General features: G+C 43.2%; 2 protein-coding genes across 4 annotated transcripts in view; one reads left to right on the forward strand and one right to left on the reverse strand.

The window, feature by feature from the left end:
- Positions 1-4,315, reverse strand: part of SERAC1 (serine active site containing 1) — a 46,363-nt gene extending 42,048 nt beyond the window's left edge. The window contains exons 1-2 of one of the 2 annotated variants that reach the window (XM_084624704.1): positions 4,195-4,268; positions 3,828-3,972 (exon numbers count right to left, since the gene is read on the reverse strand). In XM_084624704.1, the coding sequence (XP_084480830.1) occupies positions 3,828-3,877 (50 nt within the window). In that variant the 5' untranslated portion in view covers positions 3,878-3,972; positions 4,195-4,268. Of the gene's footprint in view, positions 1-3,827; positions 3,973-4,194 lie in introns of both variants that reach the window. The other variant, XM_084624705.1, reaches the window with a different exon arrangement.
- Positions 4,316-4,327: 12 nt separating this feature from the next.
- GTF2H5 (general transcription factor IIH subunit 5) lies at positions 4,328-13,605 on the forward strand. 2 transcript variants are annotated; one of them, XM_084624706.1, is made up of 3 exons: positions 4,328-4,461; positions 5,687-5,805; positions 12,836-13,605. In XM_084624706.1, the coding sequence occupies exons 2-3, from the start codon at positions 5,771-5,773 to the stop codon at positions 13,014-13,016; spliced, it is 216 nt and encodes a 71-aa protein (XP_084480832.1). In that variant the 5' UTR covers positions 4,328-4,461; positions 5,687-5,770; the 3' UTR covers positions 13,017-13,605. The 2 variants fall into 2 exon arrangements, with proteins under 2 accessions (XP_084480832.1, XP_084480833.1); XM_084624707.1 differs by lacking the exon at positions 4,328-4,461 and adding an exon at positions 4,779-4,919.
- The last annotated feature ends 8,149 nt before the right edge of the window (positions 13,606-21,754 follow it).

The following is a 21,754-nucleotide window of genomic DNA, read 5'->3' on the forward strand; positions in this document are numbered from 1 at the left end:
CCCAGTTAATTTAAAGTAATCTCCAAAGGGAAAAAAATAAAAATGGGCTTGTGCCCTTTTTTTGTATTTGTTAGTTTCTGATTAATACTGTTCCACTTCTTCCAAGAAAAAGAGGCAGTTGCTTGATGTGATGAGTTGGGGAGTCTTATCTGTACAAATTCTAATAATATGGAGTTGTTGCTATGAAAATTGTTATACCTCTATAGGGATTTCAACACTGCTGGCAAGACCCTGTCACATCTTCCCCAGACCAGCAACAATGGAGAGTCGTCAATCTTAATAATTATACTCTGACCGCACAATAATTATGATAAGGAGGGTTCCCAAATTAGGAAATGAGTTCTCTCCAACTTCCCTCAGCACAGGGCTGGAGAATGGAAGTTCCTGAAGCAGGACAAAGAGACAGATGACAAAAGCAGGTTATAAAAGTCGCACCAGGTCAAGACTTGTATAAACATAGGAAGTTGTGAGGGGAAGAGGATGAATCATAGAATCATAGAATATCAGGGTTGGAAGGGACCCCTGAAGGTCATCTAGTCCAACCCCCCGCTCGAAGCAGGACCAATTCCCAGTTAAATCATCCCAGCCAGGGCTTTGTCAAGCCTGACCTTAAAAACCTCTAAGGAAGGAGATTCTACCACCTCCCTAGGTAACGCATTCCAGTGTTTCACCACCCTCTTAGTGAAAAAGTTTTTCCTAATATCCAATCTAAACCTCCCCCACTGCAACTTGAGACCATTACTCCTCGTTCTGTCATCTGCTACCACTGAGAACAGTCTAGAGCCATCCTCTTTGGAACCCCCTTTCAGGTAGTTGAAAGCAGCTATCAAATCCCCCCTCATTCTTCTCGTCTGCAAGCTAAACAATCCCAGCTCCCTCAGCCTCTCCTCATAAGTCATGTGTTCTAGACCCCTAATCATTTTTGTTGCCCTTCGCTGGACTCTCTCCAATTTATCCACATCCTTCTTGTAGTGTGGGGCCCAAAACTGGACACAGTACTCCAGATGAGGCCTCACCAATGTCGAATAGAGGGGAACAATCACGTCCCTCGATCTGCTTGCTATGCCCCTACTTATACATCCCAAAATGCCATTGGCCTTCTTGGCAACAAGGGCACACTGCTGACTCATATCCAGCTTCTCGTCCACTGTCACCCCTAGGTCCTTTTCCGCAGAACTGCTGCCTAGCCATTCGGTCCCTAGTCTGTAGCGGTGCATTGGATTCTTCCATCCTAAGTGCAGGACCCTGCACTTATCCTTATTGAACCTCATCAGATTTCTTTTGGCCCAATCCTCCAATTTGTCTAGGTCCTTCTGTATCCTATCCCAACCAAGGTCAGAGAAGGCATGATGGAGAGAGAAGGCCCAGTGTTTCAGACTATAAACCATGCACTGGAACAGAAAGACTCTAGATAGTCCCAAGGGACTCTGACCTAACCCCAAAGAATACTCTGAAGTGGTGAGGAAACTGAGGCAGGGAATTATATGAAGGGTTTATTATCTTTGCAAAGATCTGTATATGTCTCATGCTATTAAAGAGCAGAATTGTGAGTCCCGTGGAAAGTCTGTATGTGTTGTGTGCCACACCTTACCACATGGTCCTTGAAGAGGTAAACCAGAAGGCTCACACCTTCAGGTGGAGACATAGGAGAGGGTGTGTTTAAACAACAGGAGGATTGCCCTGGTTCTAGGGGCTGCACAGGGGGCCATGTGGTCGCAGCTTTCAGGAGGGGATCCTAGATAGAAGCTCTGCACCTCAAGTGCATGCCTACAGATCCCAAGACATGGACCGTGCCTTGCCTCTGTTAAGACTGCAAATGCTTAAAATACTTGAGGATCCAGCAGCTAGGTAACCTCACAGCAGTCTGGCAAGCAGCCAGGAAGGGGACACTCAACTGGACCTGTGACACTTGGTTCCTTCCCTTCAGCTCCCGCAATGAAGCTTGGGTCTTCTGTTCCCAGAAAAACCTCTATAGTCCTGTCTATGCTAAGGAGGCTTTAGAAAAATTTCCTAGCATTACTAATATCAACTTAATTCAGCCATAGCATAGATAACAGCAGCAGCCAGCAGGCTATTTCCTCAGCACTGTGATATCTAATCCTGCACAAAATAAGCCTAAACTGGTGGAGGAAGGGGCAGAGTGAAGGCACTTTGTCTATATGAGCATACTCAGGTACAAGCTGAGCAGCAAATCTGGAGAGGGCAGGTGATTTTGCATGCCCCCCTCCAAGTTGCCTCTGACAAGGTGCTGAAAAGATGGCTGGCAGCTGGCACACTGTCTACACTACAGTTCTCAACATTGCTAACACCAGCTCCTCTAAACCAGAGTATGCATTCGCTTGATACAGGGCAGACAAGGCCTACGCTGACTGGAGAACTAGTGACAGGATGTCACAAGACTCAAGAGAATGAAAACTGAGCAAAATGAGAGTATCTATAAACTCTTCACCATAGGTAGAACATGCTACTTGAGTGGTTATTAAGAATTAAGTGGTTAAGAAAAAGATGCACTGCATTATGAAAGGTATTGCCTTTTTGTTGGGTCTCTCGAGACACGATCAAGTTTATGGTCTAATCCTACTTTCAGAAAGATTTTTATAATACCACTTGATCCTAGTCTGTAATTGCAGTAAGCACAGTTAATCTGTAAAAGAAAACACTGCAGTTCCCCACAAGCATCAGAAATTTCATTTGAAAACACATGGCTAAAGTCAATGTCATTCCTTTGTCTTCAGTGGGCCTTGTATCAGTCCCCTAAGGGGCAATATTGCGTAAGAGCTCAGAAGAACAAGACAGACAAGGTGGGTGAGGCAATATCTTTAATTGAACGAACTTCTGTAGGTGAGAGAGAGAAGCTTTTGAGTTCCACAGAACTCTTCTTCAAGCAGAAGAATAAGTGGTTACTCTAGGCAGGAGAACAGATCTGTCTCCAACCCAAAAGTGTAGTTAGCATTCTGCCTGTTTTCAGCACAGGGTTTAGGGCTGTCAACTGTTGGAATTTAGGACAAACATGATCTTATGATAAGACAACACTCCCTTTGCCAAAGTTATTTGGGGTCCTGACAGTTTTCCACTAAAATCAGGAGAATCCCAGAATCTCTGGGATCATGCTCTTGGGCTGCAGGGAGGAAGAAGTATTAGTCTCAGACAGTTTTATAGCTATGAAACATCCAGCTGTCACAACGACAAAGAGGGAACAACCAGACACTTTAAAGATGCCATGCAAAGGGCTGGGGGGGAGATGGGGGTTATGCCTTTTTACTTCTTTAAAACATGTTAATGAAATCTAAACGATTATTTTTATTTATGCTTTTTCCCCACCCCTTCTTCACATTATTCCTCTGAGACTCTACAATGGCCAGAAAACTAGCAAAGCAGCAGACAAGAGTCAATGGAGTGAAAGCTGAGCAACTCAGAGGGGAAGTGATTTTTAGTTAGGGTACTCAGGACTGGTTATTTTTGTTGCCTTCATTAAGTGCTATTTACCTCTCTCTCTATTGTGAAAACTACAGTAACTATTTATTCTTATCCTTTGGCTCCTATCTTTTTAACCAGGGCCTACCCTTATCCCACAACTGCTTACTTTGCTTAAGAGCCTTTGGTAAAGTACCTTGTCAAAGGTTTTCTGAAAGTCCAGTTACACTACATCCACTGGATCACCCTTGTCCACATGCCTGCTGATACCCTCAAAGAATGCTAATAAACTGGTGAGGCATGAGTCCCTTTTCCAAAAGCCAGGCTGACTCCCAACATACTATGTTCTTCTATGTGTCGAATAATTCTGTTCTAGTTCCAACCAAGTTGCCTGGTTCTGAAGTGAGGCTTACCGGCCTGTAATCGCCAAGATCGCCCCGGGAGCCCATTGCAAAAACTTCATTGAGCTTCTCCACCACAGCCTTGTCTTCCTTGAGTGCTCCCTCGGCACCTGGATCGTCCAGCGGCCCCACTGACAGTTTGGCAGGCTTCCCGCTGCTGTTGCAGTTTACAGTTTTGTTTGCTGTTAGTTTTAATCTTTTTTTCTAGTTGCTCTTCCCATTGTTTTCCGGCCTGTCTCATGACACCTCCCCACGATCCTGCCCGGCCCCCCCTGCGGTCCCCCCCCCCAGCACAGGGGCTGCCAGAGTCGCTCCCCTCACGTGAATGGGCCAACAGCCCCGCCCCCAGGCTCGCTCAGCCCCCACTCCCGTTACCTACCCCGCTCCCGGGCCGCCGCCGCCTCTGCCTCTGCCTCTCTCTCTCTCTCCCAGCTCCTGACAGCTGTCCGCGACGTACCCGTGTGTCGTCAACACGCAAGGAGGCCCTCACCCAATCCCCGTTTAGCGCCAGGGGCGGGGCAGGAAGAGAGCCGTGCCCGGCCGCGCCTGCGCACGGCCGCTGTGGCGTCGTCGACGCTCAATCTCCTGAGAACCCGCGCGGCTGTCGGGCTCGCAGCCCGTTGCTCCGTCGTCAGGGAAACCGCAGGTCGGTGGCGGGGGGCGAGTGAATGGGAGCGGGCGTCACTCACCACCGCTGCTGCCGCCCCCTCGCGCAGTGGAGCCCCGCCCCCTCCCGGGGCTTGGGCGGCTGCCGCGCCGTGCGCAGCCCCGTAGAGCTCACCGGCCCCCCGCCTCCGCGCCCCCCCCCCCACACCCACCAGGGCCCTCCTGAGCCGGCCCGCTGCCCTGCGGCTGCAACCGACAGACCCGCCCGCTGCGCAGCATGGGGCTCGTCTGCGGGGAGCGGTAACGGGGGCCGGGGGGGGCTTTGTACAGCCACTCCCCTGCGGGACGCTCGCTGGTGCCCGCAGGCCCTGCTGGTGCGCGCTCGGGGTTCCCTGGGGCGCTGCAGTGGCGTCGTGCTGGTGGCGGGGGCACCGCGTTGCCGCGCACCAGCAAACGTTGCAGAGAGACTGCTCGTTGCAGTGTATACCGCTGTGATGGGTAATATACAGAGAATGTACATTACTTGGTACAGTATATACTAAAAGAGCTCCAACCTCTCCCCCCCCCAATTTTTTGGGGGGCAAATCTTTGTAAAACGTAAACTGCTAAAAATAAACCCTGACATTAAATTAATAACCCCCCCCCCCAAAAAAAAACCCCAGAAGCACTACTTACGATATTCCAAATCGGTAGGGGCTTGGCTACACTTACATTGTATAGCGCTCTAACTTGCTGGCTCAGGGGTGTGAAAAATCACCCCCCTGAGCGCAGCAAGCCAGAGCACTTTAAAGTGCTGGTATAGACAGGCTCTGAGCGCTAGGAGGTGGATTACCAGGAGCGACCACACTCGCACTTCAAAGCATTGCTGCGGGAGCACTCCTGCGACAGCACTTTGAAGTTTCCAGTGTAGCCCTGCCCTATGTGTATTCTTTGTATGACTCATTTAAATAATCTCTGTAATTCTTTATAAGCTGGACAATATTAGTAACTACTACGTTTGTTCCATTACTGTAACACATGAAACCGCCTCCTCCTCCTCATTTGTGGTATTGTAGAAAATGTATATATTGAAAATGTGACAATATCTTCTCTAAGACTAAGATTAATATGTAGACTAGGGTTTATTAATGTATGTAGGTTTTTGTTTACATTTTCATGTCATTGTCACAAATTTTACAGTGACTTAAAAGTATACAGGGCCAAATTTTAATGGTCACTTTGGTCAGTAAAAAGCTGTAACATGATTTTTTCCCCCTTTTTTTCAGTTTCTCGCTGGTTACAAGCAGAACCCAAAGCAAGATCTGTTTTCATTATCTGCCACATCTGGGCTTTCTAAGTGTGTTGAGAAGATGGTGAATGTCCTGAAGGGTGTCCTTATAGAATGGTTAGTAGTTAAGCTGAATTTCAACTGAACACGTTTCTTATTTGTTTAGTGCCTAAAACATCCTAGACACTTTACGGAACATGTAGAAGCCTCACTCCCTTCATCTTTTCTCCCCCTTCTCTCCCACTGAATAGAAGTCCTGCACAAATTCTGCTTAGACCACTCTGCAACTGTTTGCAGTTTATAATCTAGAAAATTGAATTTTATTTAGTCTGTAAATTATTGCTTTCTATACAGTAAATGTATACCATATAATCTAAACTGTTGCCATTAAATTCTAACTTAAGGGCCAGACCCTCAATTATCCCCAAAATATAGACAACACAAGTCAGGGTTTGACATCCACTTCATGGCCATGATCCTGATTGTACTCCATACATGCCTTCTACTGTGTGTTATGTTATACTTAAAACTTATACCAGCATAACTGTTGTGGTCAAGAATGGGGAAAAAATCCACACCTCTAGAGACATAGCTATGATGAGAAAACATAAAGTGTAGATGCAGCCAAGCTGACAGAAGAGTGTTGTTGGTAGGGGAGGTAGTGTTTCTGTGCCAGCAGGAAAAACTCCTTTTGGTATACCCTGCATTCGCACTGGGATCTGTAGTATAGTAGTTCTAGACCACTGTCAGGACAGTCCCAGGGTGATCCTCCCTGGGCTACTTAGTTTTTGTGGCCAGAGTTCACAATGATAAGGTGTGAAGTGTTCACAGTGCTTCTGAGGATTTGTCCCTAAGGGCCTGATACTGCACCCATTTAAGTGAGTGGGAGTGTTGCCTTTGAGAGAATTTGTCCTTAAGTAACCAAGACAGCCAAAAACTGTTAGTGTTTTGTGAAGTTAAATATGGTGACCCAATATTAGAAAGCCGTGAGCCATAGCTATACTGTAAAATAATAAGTAGCATACTGCACTGTGTTAACAAATATCTTCAGGCTGCTTCATGGAATTATTCCAACACTTGCTACATTCTCTCCTTTTAACTCTTTCCAGTAGTATTTCAAACTGTTCTTGCTTTTTTGTTAAAGTATTTGTTCTATATGTACTTAAACTCTAGTCTCTGAAAGAACTGTTTTCCTTAGGAGTAAAAATCTGATCAGCAGGAGAAGGTGAAAGGGTGGGAACAGAGGAAAGACATGTGGAAGACATAGCAAGGGGAAGGTCTTTCAACCAAAATGTAGTGCTGATCCCTATAATATAGTTATTTCTGCTTTCAAACAAATCAGGCAAAGAGATTGTTATAGTTTTAGTGACGACTAATAAAACAGAAAAGTCAGAAAATTGAGGTTAGTGACCATGTAATTCAATTGTCTTGAGCTATTATGGTAAACTATGCCAACAGGTTTATCTTCCGCTAACAGGCCATGTCAGGAAGTTAGAGTCTCAGACAAATGGGAGCAAAACATTTAAAAATAATGTTTGTCTTTTATATAGACACTCTTAGCATTTGCTTGTCTATTCACACTTTAGTTCCATGCTAACAGCCCTGCCTAATATTAATGTGGAAAAAGCATGAGAGTAGCATAGCAGCTGCTAGTGGGACTTGTCTGCATTCCAGTCCTGTACGTGTTCATTGTCAGGCTCCCAGCACCCAGCTGCTCTCAGGTGTGACAGGTATGAAGATCCCATCACTTAGCTGCTTTTATAAATATTTTTAAGTCCAAGATGGACTTTGAACCTACAGCAGTGGTTCTCAAACTGTGGGTCGGGACCCCAAAGTGGGTCGCAACCCCCTTTGAATGGGGTCACCATTCAAGGGTTGGCTTAGGGCTTCATCCCTGGGTGGTAGGGTTCAGGTTGCAGGCCCGCTGCTTGGGGCTGAAGCTCTTCAGCAGTGGGTCTCAAAATTTTTTTACTGGCGACTCCTTTCACACAGCAAGCCTCTGAGTATGACCCCCCCTAATAAATTAAACAAACATACTTTTTTATATATTTAACATCATTATAAATGCTGGAGGCAAGCAGGGTTTGGGGTGAAGGTTGAAAGCTCGCGACCCACATGCAGTAACCTCGTGACCTCCTGAGGAGTCCCGACCCTCTGTTTGAGAACCCCTGCTCTTGAGCTTCAGCTTTGGCCCCCCTGCCCAGATCACTGAAGCTTAGGCTTTGGCCCTCCCACCTAGGGCAGTGGGGCTTGGGCAGGCTCAGGCTTCAGTCCCCCCTCCTGGGGTCGTGAAGTAATTTTTGTTGTCAGAAGGGGGTCATGGTGCAGTGAAGTGAGAACACCTGACCTACAGTATTTACTGTGCTACGAACCAGTCCCCATCCACCGTTTCCACAAAGCTAGCTGGACAAGCTTTGCCAGTTGCTGTCTTGCTGCTCACAGCCAGCTCAGGGAGTATGCATGGAATTCTGTGCTAGCAGAAGTCATAGAACTGTTGTAAGGGAATCTAATTCCTTAATATTTTTTCAAATTAATTTTTTAGAACTTGTGAAAGGTGCCAGATGGACAGCACTGGAAACTGAAGTCATCAGTTAAAAACAAAAATGTTTGAATTTTGTATCTATAAACAGATCAAAGGAAAATTTGGCAAGGCACTGCAGTTGCAAGTTTCCCCACCCTTTTAATGTGCATGCTAAGCCCTGTTCCAGAAGGACCACATCAAGGATTAGAATATAGTTAAGTCTTCATGTACTAAATGGGTAAAGCCCTTCTGCTATAACCAGGGTGGATTTGATTTTAATCAATTGATTTCAATCATGATTTTAATCACTATAGTCAGGAAGACTCTGTTTAATCTGTTTTCTACATAAAAGTGCATTCTTGTTGATTATAACCTTAATGCATATTCTTCACATCTCAGAGATAGATGTAAGTTTCATTTTTAGAAGATACACACTATACATTTTTAAACAGTGATTTATTTTGAAAACTTTTCAGATTAGTTTTACAGCTACATCAGAAAATAATTGGTTATTTCATTTATTAAAGGTAACTGAAGCAGATATTTATGAAGCCATTGGGAGTGAACTATCATTAATATTTGGAGGATTTTCTTGCCATGCTGTAGGAGGAGGAGAACACCAGGCAGACATTTAAATTGTTTTGTTTTTTTTAGTTAAATAAATGTTAAGTATTCTGGATTTTTTTCTACAAACAGCAAACATATAATATTTTAACAAAACAAGCATATGTCCCTCGCTTCTCACATTTATCGCCAGTCTTCTTTTCCTTGTCCAGATCTATTCTTCCCCCAACAATCTTCTATTCATTGAACTTTTTGAAACTTTGCACTTTTAGAGAGACGTAAGGGATTACTCTGTGTACACAAATTTGCAGAGGGACAATAGGGGTGAGGTCTGTTATTTCTCACCTCTGTTATTTCTATAAAAATTTTTTTGCTGTTAACAAGTATGTTACGTCTGGAGACATATATCCACAGTTTGAGAACGGCAAAATTAAGCATCTCTGATGGTATCTTCTAGACAAATCTAAAAAGATTAACCTAAATAATCTATACAGAAGCCCCTGGAATCCCATAAGATTGGGTCCCTAATCTATGAACTTTCGGAACTCATTTACAAAAAACTTTTCTTAAGTATAACATGAATATATTGTCTCATGCTATAGAATTAGAATTTATAATCCCTATTCCATGATGAGGTATCTTTGAGCTATAATGTATCTTAATTAAAACTATCTTTAGATAGGTTTTTTCCTGCCTCAAAAAGCATTTTATCAAAAAAATCCAATTTAAATAATTGGATTTTTTTTTTAAAAAAATCATTGATTTTTATCCACCCTGGCTAGAACTGCCAGAAGGGCTCCAATTAATGCCAGTTGTGTTGGTTTTGTGTTGATGTGGACATATGTCCCATGAGATCTGGCCTGAGACTTCTAATGTTGTACCAATAAAATAAAAACCAGCAGGATCTTATTAAAGGGAAAAAGGCAAAACACCACATTTATTGTGAATACAGAAAGAATCATAGTAAGCAGTTAGTTATAGCTATAACATTCCATTCAATCTCATATTTATTCACACATTCATTCATACAAACACACACACACACACCCACACACACAGTTTCTGCAAGGTTGTTATCATAGTTACCAGCCTTAGAGTTGCTCATGCCAAGCCACTGGCCAGGTGGCCTGGACATGAGGAGGGAGCAGGGCCTTGTCAGATGCTCATCTGATGCTCCTGGAAGTTGGTTTGCAGAATCAGACCCCAAAGTTCTCACTTTTTAGAGTCTATTTTTATAGGAATTTCTTCCTATGCCAGTCTATGGGAATTGCTTCATCATGCTGTTGCTGAATCAATCAGCAGATAGCACATTCCTGACAGCTCCAAGATGTTATCTTGTTCTTTGGTTCTCCCATTCTTGAGGCTGTTGGGTGGATTCCAGTCTGCCCTCCGGGTGGGGTCCTCTGGTTATTTCCACTTGACGCCTTCTTCAGCCGATGGACACTGGATTCTTAGGCTGGCACCTCCCTGATCATTCAGTTATCATCCACACCAAGCATCCATCCACATACATCCTCTATCTCTATTTTAATCACAATGGTTAATACAACAAAAGGGTGGGGAGTCTCTGGGTGCTGTTTCTGTTGTTAGAGTATTGCTTTGAGTCTCTCTCTCTTGTGAATTGCTTTGAGAACAGACTCTGTCTTAGAATGTACTAACACAATTAGCAGCTTGCAAGTTTCACACATAGAGGGAGAGAAACAGTACCAAAAACCAAGAGACCTCTTAATTAGTAATACCCTGGAATTTAAACTCTGGGGAATCAAACTCATTTGTGATTTTAATACAGAACTTCTTTAATATGATCCAACACTAACTCATTTCCAACAGATCACTAAACACAAGCAAGCAAATGCTAATAATTATCTGGCACTAGCAGTTTGGATCGGTAACCTGCCGTTGGATGAAGTTCAAAAGGAAGACAACTGGTTATGGAGGAATGATAAATAATATATAAAGACAGGTTTCAGAGTAACAGCCGTGTTAGTCTGTATTCGCAAAAAGAAAAGGAGGACTTGTGGCACCTTAGAGACTAACCAATTTATTAGAGCATAAGCTTTCGTGAGCTACAGCTCACTTCCTCAGATCTGAGGAAGTGAGCTGTAGCTCACGAAAGCTTATGCTCTAATAAATTGGTTAGTCTCTAAGATGCCACAAGTCCTCCTTTTCTTTTTGCGAATATATAAAGAAGCACTTTAGAAGGGTATTCAATTTTTCCACCCTCTATTTTATATAATCTTAGATTTCTTTCCGGACATGCCAGTGCAAATGAGTGTAACCTCTTTAGATGAGCTTTAAGTTAGAGGCTTTTTCACTTTTTTGGCTTCAAAATTAATCTGTATCTTGCAAACTTCTTCCTCACTCCAGTCATGTGTCTATGTGTTTGAGGCCAATATCTAAAAGGATTTCTACACTGTGTAAAAAGTTTACCTTCATTTTGTGGTACACAGTTCACCCAAATGTGTGGGTTGTTTTGTTTCCTCCCATAGAAGGTCTTGTAAATATGGTAACTGGTACTAATATCGATTGCAGAACTTGCTAAATCTTATTACCTCCTTTCTGTCAGATAATATAATTTCTAATATAAATAATGGTTTCTACTAAAAGATTCTGAGCCCCTTAGTTCTGGACATCTACTGTTCCAGCATTGACTACTGCACCAGAACATTCCAGCTGCCAGAATCCAGAGATTAGTTTACAAGTGCATGATTTCACTGAAGAACGCTTTTCCTGACTTGTGTAAAATATATTAAATAAGTGCTGTGTTCCACTGATTTATTTATATATTCCTGTCAAGTCTAAACTGCTAAATATATCAGTGGAACACAGCACTTATTAAAAGTCTAATTTTAAATTATCTGGTCACTTTGTAATGTGGTTATTATAAAGATTGCCCTTCTGATGATGATACCTACACCTCAGCTCAATAAATACTGTTTATCACTGATCCTTTAGCTACTCGCATTTAAATAAAACCTGAGAGCCCCAGAGGAGCTAGGTAAGGTGTCTAGATAAGGTATTGAGAAATTAACTTTCAAACACTACCAAAAAACCCACAAAGTTTTGGAAAATACAAAGTATTGGATAATTAAGGATTTACTGAGAAACTCTTAAATTCCATTGTGTTTCAGGTACAATACTATTTCATGCCATACTGTACTTAGGGCCCTTCATTTTTAGTTTTTATAGAAAAATTCTCAGGTTTTACAAAGGCTATTATACAGTTTTTACCCCTTGTCATCCAAATTTTGGACCACTCAAGTATATGAAAAAAATGGATTATGTTCAGAAAATCAAATACACATTGGGTAAATGTTTATGCTAATAATTAAGTGTAAATGCAAGGCTGTTAAAGACAGTGTAGTGCAAGGCACATGCATATGTACAGTTCATAAAATAAACCACAGAATTAAATTGCTTTTACTTTCAATACTCTTACTTTTCTCTATTTTTTGCTTTTTTTTTCTTGTCCTCCCATCACCCAGTATTAATCTGATATTTACTTGGACAACTGTGAAGTTACTTTTTTGTGCTGCTTTTCATCCATGTTTTTAATTTTTGTAACAAACACCAAAATTCCCAGAAATTTTTAAACAAAATCAAAACTGAAAGCAAAGGGCCTTGGCTATGTCTCTACTATTTATAGCTAAATCAGGCTAGAACAAGAATATGTAAACTGAGGATATTAAGTGTTCAGCAAAGACAAATGAACCTTAAACTCATTGTTCATGTTTTACTGAGAACGTATTTTATAATACCAATATAATCACTAAGTATTCTCTGCAAGTCAGGCAACCAGTTTTCTTCCTCCTGGGCTCTTTTAGCTGGTCACAGTTTAATTTGTGAAAAACTCCAAAAGGGGCACTATTACTTAAGAATAACTTTTAGAAAAGCCTTTCTAAGATGATGGATATAGGCAACAAAGAACTTTTGAAAATGAGGATGCTGCTTAGGAAGCAGTTTTCACGTTCCATTATTCCAAAGTTGTTTTACTTACTGCTGTGTTGCTGTATTGCGTCATATGGCAGTAATATGGATTCTGGTGCATGTTTGTCTCTACAGTGATCCAGCCATGAAGCAGTTCCTGCTGTACTTGGATGAGTCAAATGCCCTGGGGAAGAAGTTCATCATACAAGACCTGGATGAAACACATGTCTTTGTGTTAGCTGAGTTGGTTAACTTCCTCCAGGAGAGAGTGGGCGAGTTAATGGACCAGAACTCTTTTCCTATAACACAAAAGTAAAAAGACTAGATAGCGAATTGACTATTCCGAAATTGCAAGCAACACACAGGGAATCAAGAGTTTTATTGTTCATTCTCTGCGTGACTGATTAGGGAGTCTTAGAGAGAAGACTAACACTTTTGTTACTATAACAAAATGGATTGTTTCCATAGACTAAATACTTTTGAATTGGCTTTTTGCCATTTTGGGGGAGACTTGAAAGACAGGATACCTTTCAGAGTTTGCTAGTCTGAAGGATTTTCTGATGCTTAGGGGTTTTTTGTTTATTTTCTTAAATACCATGTGTTCCTTTAGCCTCTTCTTCCATTTCTTTTCTTGTCAAATTACATTATTTTAAAACAGGGGGTAATGGTTTATTTATCAGCATTTCCTTAGAATATTGTGTGGATTTCACATTCCTGCAGTTGAGATTAGAGCAGATTATAGTATGATTGACTCTGATTAAACCATCTGTATTAAAATGTTACTTTGTGTGACTGATAACACCCTAAGTAAATTGAGTGCATGATGATATGGAGTACTTAGCTTTTATTTTTTAAATATTTGATGTACCAAAATAAATAAAATGTTTTCCCCTCAGTTTGTTAAATGTTGTTTACCAATTAATCATTTGCTAGCACAGCCTTGAGACAGTTACCTAATTCATAGTTCTGTATTTTTTAATTAAAATATTTGTATGGAAAAACAAAATACACCAATGATTATTAGATTTAAATGGTTGCTGAACTGAATACCAGCAACAACAAATAAGGAGGAGAAATGTGCCTGTAAATGGTGGTCAAATAGCACTTGAACATGTAGCAAATTCTCTAAAATAAAGTGCATAAATAGGAGGTTAAATAAGCAGTCTGTCTACTTAAGACTACGGTGGAAGCTGACATTCCTTAAACTGAAGAGAAAACTGTTTTCAATTACTGTGAAACTTCTGTTTGAATTCATAAGCCACCATTTCAGATCTTAGCTTATTCAGCAAGTTAAGCTGCTGTGTTAACATATATCCATGAAACACATGTCATACGTGGAACCCACCAACAAATAAAGTAGTATAAAATATTGAGCAACAGAGAGAGGTTTATCGTCAGTTTTATCATGAGTTTTTCCCCCTGAGCAGGATAGCAAATGACAATGTAATGAGACTTATAAATGACCATTTGCAAATGCAAAAAAAGTGAGATACTACTGCCAAAAGATAGACTTCAGGACCCTGGGAGCTAGGGTAAAGGGGTCAGGGCACAGGTGATGGTCTCATCCATCCTCCTGGTTGAGGGTAAGGGCCCAGGAAGGGACATGCACATCTTGAAGATGAATGCATAGTTCCACACACCGAAGGACTTTGGCTTCCTCAACTATGGGATTGTATTCTGGGAAGGTGTGCAGGGAAGAGATGGGAGCCCATCTGATTTAAAAAGAGAGGGAGCATCTTCACAAATCAAATTCGTGAGGTGGACTTTAAACTAAGTTCAGAGGGTGCAGGTGACAGAAGCCCATAGGTAAGTATAAAAAAGGCAGCCTAACAGAGAATTAGATATTGGTGGGAGGACTTGGAAAATTACCATAGGGTCATAGGAGCAATAAGAGAAATCAGTGGGAGAATTTGCTCAGCATTTGTATTGTTGCTACACAAATGCAGTGAGTATGGGGAATAGACAGGAAGAACTATGATTTAATTGGTATCACAGAGAGCTGGTGGGGTAAGTCTCATGACTGGAATATTGATAGAGGTATAGCTTGTTCGGGAAGGACAGGCAGAGTAAAAAGGGAGGTGGTGTTGCATTATGCGTCAAGAATATATACACTTGTTCTGAGGTCCAGAAGGAGGTGGGAGGCAGACTAGTTGAGAGTCTCTGGGTAAAGATAAAAGGGATTTAAAAAAAAAAACAAAAATGGTGAGTTCATGGTAGAGGTCTACTATAGACCACCAACTCAGGAAGAAGAGGTGGATGAGTCTTTTCTAGAACAAAAAACAGAAATATCTAACACACAAGTCCTGGTCACAATGGGGGACTTTAACTATCCGGACTTCTGTTGGAAAGTAACACACCAAAATAAACTTCCAATAAGTTCTTGGAATCTATAGGGGAAAACTTTTAGTTCCAGAAAGTAGAGGAAGTAATCAGAGGAACAGCCATTTTAGAATTGATTCTGACCAACAGGGATGAATTGGTAGCAAATCTGAATTTGGAAGGCAATCATGAAGTGCTAGATTTCAGGATTCTAAAGGAAGGAGTGAGAGCAGAAGAATAAGCATAGTGGATTTAAAAACAAAACAAAACAGACTTAGAACTGGTAGGTAAGGTCCCATGGGAAGAAAAATCTAAGGGATAAAGGAGTTCAGGAGAGTTGGCAGTTTCTCAAGGAGACAATACTAAAGGCACAGCTTCCAACTATCCTGATGCAAAGAAAAGATCAGAATAATAGAGGCCAATCTGGCTCCATCAGGAGCTCTTTAATATCCTGAAAAATCAAAAAGGAGCCCTACAAAAAGCCAGAACGTGGACAAATTGCTAAAGAGGCGTACAAAAGAATAGCACAAGCACGTAGGAACAAAATCAAAAAGACTAAGGCACAAAATGAATATCACCTAGCAAGGGACATAAAAGGTAATAGGCTCAGACTTTAAGGCCAGAAAGGGCCATCATGATCATCTGGTCTGACCTGCGTCTCCCAGGCTGCAGAACCTCACCCACCCACTCCTGGAGCAGATATGTGATCTCTGGCTGAAGTTACAGAAGTCCTCAAGACTTGATGTAAAGACTTCAAGTTACAGAGAATCCACCATTTACTCTAATTCAAACCAGCAAGTGACTCATGCCCCACACAGCAGAGGAAAGTAAAAAAAAAAAAAAAAAGGGTCTCTGCCACGCTGACTTGGGAGAAAATTCCTTTCCAACCCCATAGGGAACAATTAGACCCCGAGCATGTGGGGGAGACCCACCAGCCAGACACCTGGGAAAGAATTATCTGCAATAACGGAGAGCCCTCCCCATCTAGTGTCCCATCACCATATGTTTGAGATATTTACTAACAGCAGTTGTGGATAGTTCCACATGCCATTGTAGACAATCTCATTTTACCATCCCCTCTATACATTTATCAAGCTCAGACTTGAAACAAGTTAGTTTTTTTGCCCCCGCTGCTCCCCTTGGGAGGCTGTTCCAAAACCACTCCTCTGATGGTTAAAAGCTTGTGTCTAATTTCAAGCCTAAACTTGTTGATGGCCAGTTTATATCCATTTGTTCTTGTGTCAACATTGGCCCTTAACATAAAAAACAACTCTCCCTTTGACACAGGGTTTACTACTCACCACTGGGTCACCTCATTGTGGCTCATGGGAAGATTAGCTCTCAACCAGTCTGACGACCCCTCCTCTCATTGCTTGCCTTGTGGTCTCTCTCTGTGGACTTTTGCTTGCTTGCTTTTCATGGCTTGGACCTCCAGTGAAATTGCTATAGTTTTCCCTTCCAGTTTATCAAAGTCCTTCTAGACAAACAGTCTCAAGCAGTCTTCTGTTCCACTGCCTAGACTGTGCCACTTCCCCAGTGGCTGGTAGGGGAACCCAGGCCCACCCTCTGCTCCAGGTTCCAGCCCAGGGACCCTATAACTAGCAACCATGGTACGCAATCCCAAACCCTGTTGCTGTTTCTGTGAGCTCCTTCCTACTATTTTTCTCTAGCTCTGCCCCCACCTCCCGGTTACCAGTGGAGCTTCTTCAGCTCCGTCTGACTATTTTACCCCCTCTTCAGTTCTTGCTAGAGTCTGTATTCCCACACAGGATCCCAGGGCTTACTCCTTGTCTCTTGCCAACTCCCCTTATTTCTAGGGAGTGACTGCAGAGTTCCTTCCTGCAGCCCCTCTTGCACACGACTTCCTGGTTTTATACTATCTCAGTCTTCCCCTGCCCAGCTGGGCTTCATCATCAGTTAGACCTCATCAGCCCTGACTCTTCTTCAGGTTCAGCCTGTCATGAGTTTGTGATTCTCTGCACCTCAAAGTAGCACCCTGGAACCCCCATATTCACCATAGTGATATGATTATATTTTGTATACCTTATGAAATATCATTTTAAAAGTTTTGATCGGTTGAACATTAATATCCTGTTAGATTGTATGTAATATCATGGTATGTGAAGTTATGGAGTATTGCTATATGTGTTACTGAAATATGTTGTGAGGTTGGGAACACCCACAACCAGGCTTTCAGGTACAACAAAGGAGTAGCCATCGATAGCCAAATGACGTTAATGGCACATCAAGAAAATAATCCACTATCCCAGAGACTCCTTAGAGAACGCACATATGCAATGAAGACTGCTTAACCAATGGGGACTGTCCAGGGGCAGCAGGTTTATAGAAATTTTGGTGGTGCCCAGAGCCCACCCCCCCCAAACTCCGCCCCCCACCTGCCTAAGGATCTGGGCTGGAGTTTGGGTGCAGGGTGCAGGCTCTGGGTTGGGGCAGGGGTGCAGGAGGGGGTGAGGAGTGCAGGCTCTGGGATGGCGTTTGGGTGTAGGCTCTGGGCTGGGGCAAGGGGTGGGGATGCAGGAGGGGGTGAGGGGTGCAGGCTCTGGGAGGAAGTGCGGGAATGGGAGGGGGTGTGGAGGGAGGGGGTGCAGGCTCTGGGAGGGAGTTTGGGGGTGGGAGGAGGTGTGTGGGAAAGGGGTGGAGGTACAGGCTCTGGGAGGGGGTGGTGGGGTGCAGCGCTTACCTGGGGCTCCTAGGCAGGGTAGGCCAGGGGACCTCTGTGTGCTGCTGCCCCCAGGCACTGCCCCCGCAGCTTCCTATTGTTGCAGGGGGGCTTGGGGTGGGACACAGACCAACCCCACCAAGGGGCCACAGGGAGGGGCTGGCAGCCACATGGAGTGAGCAGGCAGGAAGCCGCTCAGCTCCACTGCGCTGCTGGTGGTGAGTGGGGGCCCCGGGCTGTTTTAAATGTCCTGGGGGATGCGGGGGAGGGGCGCCTGGGGGCGGAAGGCAGGGCCGAGGGAGAGACCAGTGCTGGAGCCAGGCCTGTGGTGCCCAGGCACCACGGGCCCATAGAACTCACCACCCATGGGACTGTCTGGTTCGCATGTCACAGCAAAGATCTTTCCTGCAAGCTGGAAGAAGGTATAAAACAGGGAAAGCAACATCATCACTTGGCCTCTTCCCCCACCCCATGACTCAACACCTGGAAGAATGTCTGGAGGACGAAGATTTTGAACTGGGGAAGTTTGGTCCAAGGCTGGAAAGAGAGTCCAATCTGTGTATTAAGGAACTGTAACCTGCTTGTAATATCTCTCAGGGTGAGAAAAGCTGTTGGATTCTACTCTAAGTTAGACTAAAAATTTAGGAGTTAGAATGCATGTTTACTTTTTATTTTCTCAAGATAACTATCTCTGACCTTTATGCCCACCACTTATAATCACTTAAAATCTATCTTTCTGTAGTTAATAAACTTATTTCAATGTTTTCCCTCCCTACTCAGGTGCAGTCCATCCCATGAGAATAGTCCTCTGTCGATGAGTGCCTGCCAGTGGTCAAACATCCCAAAGCCCTCCTTATAGCTCCACTTCCTAAGCCGTCTGTTGATTATCATAATCTTTTCTTATCTTAGCTCTCCTCCTCTGGTAACAGATAGAATTCCACTGAAGATCACCTGAGCCTCCATTTCTTTAAGCGCCTTCCCCACCTGGCATAGTCTTCCTTGATGCATCCCAGTGAGAATCTAGCAGTATCATTTATTCATACGTGAAGGACAGTCAGTGGATTCTTTTTTGCTTCCATTAGGATCCTCTTCAGCCTCAGGTCCACATCCTATATTTTAGCTCCCGGCAGACAACACATTCTTCTTTTCTCTAGATCAGCTCTGATGATGGACCTCTCTGTTCTTAGTAGGGGATCCCCAATCACATAGACCTGACTCTTCCTGAGTGTTGGTGCAGTTCTCTGGCCTTCTTCCTTCTGTTATTTCTGGCTGTAAGTCTTCTTGCCTTCTGATCTCACTTGCAATCTTCTGCAAATCACCTCTGTCCTCCTGGGGAACTGAACTCTGGCTGTCTCTATTGACTCTTCCCCTCTTCTTGTAGGACTAGCCACTCTTCTCTTCTTTCTTGCCCTCCCATCTTCTGTAATTGCCTGCCTCTCCCCTTCATTTTCCAACTCAGCAAACTTATTCTTCAGCTCTGTTTCTCCTTTGCTAGCTGGTCTTTTCCTCTTAAAGAGGTTCTTTCATTCATCTTTCTCTTGCTTCTAATGTTTTTAAAGTGTAGGTCCTCTACTTAATGGGGAAGAAGAGCTAATAACTGATGACATCAAGAAAACCGAGGTGTTTCATGCCTATTTTGTGTTAAAAGAAAAGGAGTACTTGTGGCACCTTAGAGACTAACCAATTTATTTGAGCATAAGCTTTCGTGAGCTACAGCTCACTTCATCGGATGCATACTGTGGAAACTGCAGAAGACATTATATACACAGAGACCATGAAACAATACCTCCTCCCACCCCACTCTCCTGCTGGTAATAGTTTATCTAAAGTGATCACTCTCCTTACAATGTGTATGATAATCAAGTTGGGCCATTTCCAGCACAAATCCAGGTTTTCTCACCCTCCGTCCCGCCACACACAAACTCACTCTCCTGCTGGTAATAGCCCATCCAAAGTGACCACTCTCTTTACAATGTGTATGATAATCAAGGTGGGCCATTTCCAGTACAAATCCAGGTTTTCTCACCACCCCACACACACAAACTCACTCTCCTGCTGGTAATAGCTTATCCAAAGTGACCACTCTCCTTACAATGTGTATGAAAATCAAGGTGGGCCATTTCCAGCACAAATCCAGGTTTTCTCACCCCCCCACCCCCATACACACACAAATTCACTCTCCTGCTGGTAACAGCCCATCCAAAGCGACCACTCTCCCCACAATGTGCACGATAATCAAGGTGGGCCATTTCCAGCACAAATCCAGGTCTTCTCCCCCCTCCCCCAAACTCACTCTCCTGCTGGTAATAGCTCATCCAAACTGACCACTCTCCTTACAATGTGTATGATAATCAAGGTGGGCCATTTCCAGCATAAATCCAAGTTTAACCAGAATGTCTGAGGGGGGGGGAGGAAAAAACAAGGGGAAAGCAGTAGATGTGATGTATCTTGATTTTAGTAAGGCTTTTGACAGTCCCACATAACATTCTCATAAGCATACTAGGAAAATGTGATCTAGATAAAATTACTATAAGATGGGGCACAACTGTTTGAAAGACCAGACTCAAAGTGTAGTTATCCATGGTTCACTGTCAAAGCGGGAGTGCCTGTTTAATGGGTTTCCACCGGGGTAAGTCCTTAGTCCAGTACTATTCAATATTTTAACTACTGACTTGGAAAATGGAGTGGGGTGTATGGTTATAAAATTTGCAGATGACACCAACCTGGGAGAGACTGCAAGCAATTTGGAGGACAGAATTCGAATTCAAAATGACAAATTGGCAAACTGGTGTGAATTGAACAAGAAGAAATTCAATAAAGACAAGTTCCAAGTACGTCACTTAGGAAGGAAAAATCAAATTTACAGCTACAAAATGGGGAATAACAACATGGTAGTACTGCTGAAAAGGATCTGGGAGCTATTATGGATCACAAACAATAGTGTGAGTCAACAATGTGATGCTGTTACAAAAAAGGCTAATATCATTGTGGGGGTGTATGAACAGCAATGTCATATGTAAGACACAGGAGGTAATTGTCTCACTCTAGGTGGCACTATTAAGGCCTCAGATGGAGTATTGTGTCCAATTCTGGGTATCATATTTTAGGAAAGAGGTGGACAAATTGGAAAGAGTCCAGAGGACGGCAACAAAAATGATAAAATGTTTAGAGTAGCTGACTTATGAGGAAAGATTAAAAAAACTGGGCATGTTTTGTCTTGAGAAAAGACTGAGGAGGGACCTGATAACAGTCTTCAAATATGTTAAGAGGATGGTGATCAGTTGTTCTCCATGTCCTCTGAAGATAGGACAAGAAGTAATGAGCTTAATCTGCAGCAAGGGAGATTTAGGTTAGTGTGAGGGGGAGGGTCCCCTCAAGTCCCCTACAAATCCACTTTCAAGTCCTTATATCATCTTTCTTTCTTTCTTTCCAGCTCCCCAGTAGACACCCAAGGGAGTTTTTGAAGCAAACAAAAAAGTCCTCCCCCATCTTTCTTGCCTAAGAGGAGAGGAAAGTCCATAGGAAAATAAAAAGAGAAGCAGGGGTGACTTGGAACTCATGCAGTCTTCCTGGGTCAGCCCGTTTGGTTTAGTCTAAATGGAGTACCTCCAGCCCCCTCCTCAGGGGGAGTACTGCTCTGAGGCTGGGTCATGCAGCTTCAGGAATGGCAAGGCTTGTTACTTTCTACCTCTCAGAGAGCTTGTCTCCATTGTCGGGGGAGGGCAGTCTTTTTCCTGTGACAGGTTTTCCCTTTTAAGCTCCCCTCTCCTACCCTTCAAGCAGAACAAGCCGTGCAGGTGTACTTCGTTGGTGTTGCACAGGTCCAGAGGAGCTTCTTAGTCTCCTCTCAGTCAGTGTGTGGGCGTGTCCTCTCACAGTTAGATATTAGGGGGGAAAAATTAACTATATGAGTAGTTAAACTCTGGAATAGGCTTCCAAGGAAGGTTATAGAGTAGTAGCCATGTTAGTCTGTATCCGCAAAAAGAAAAGGAGTACTTGTGGCACCTTAGAGACTAACACATTTATTTGAGCATAAGCTTTTGTGATCTACAGCT

The sequence above is a fragment of the Lepidochelys olivacea genome (assembly GCF_965140295.1).
Source record: "Lepidochelys olivacea isolate rLepOli2 genome assembly, chromosome: 3".
Classification (NCBI taxonomy): Eukaryota; Metazoa; Chordata; order Testudines; family Cheloniidae; genus Lepidochelys; species Lepidochelys olivacea.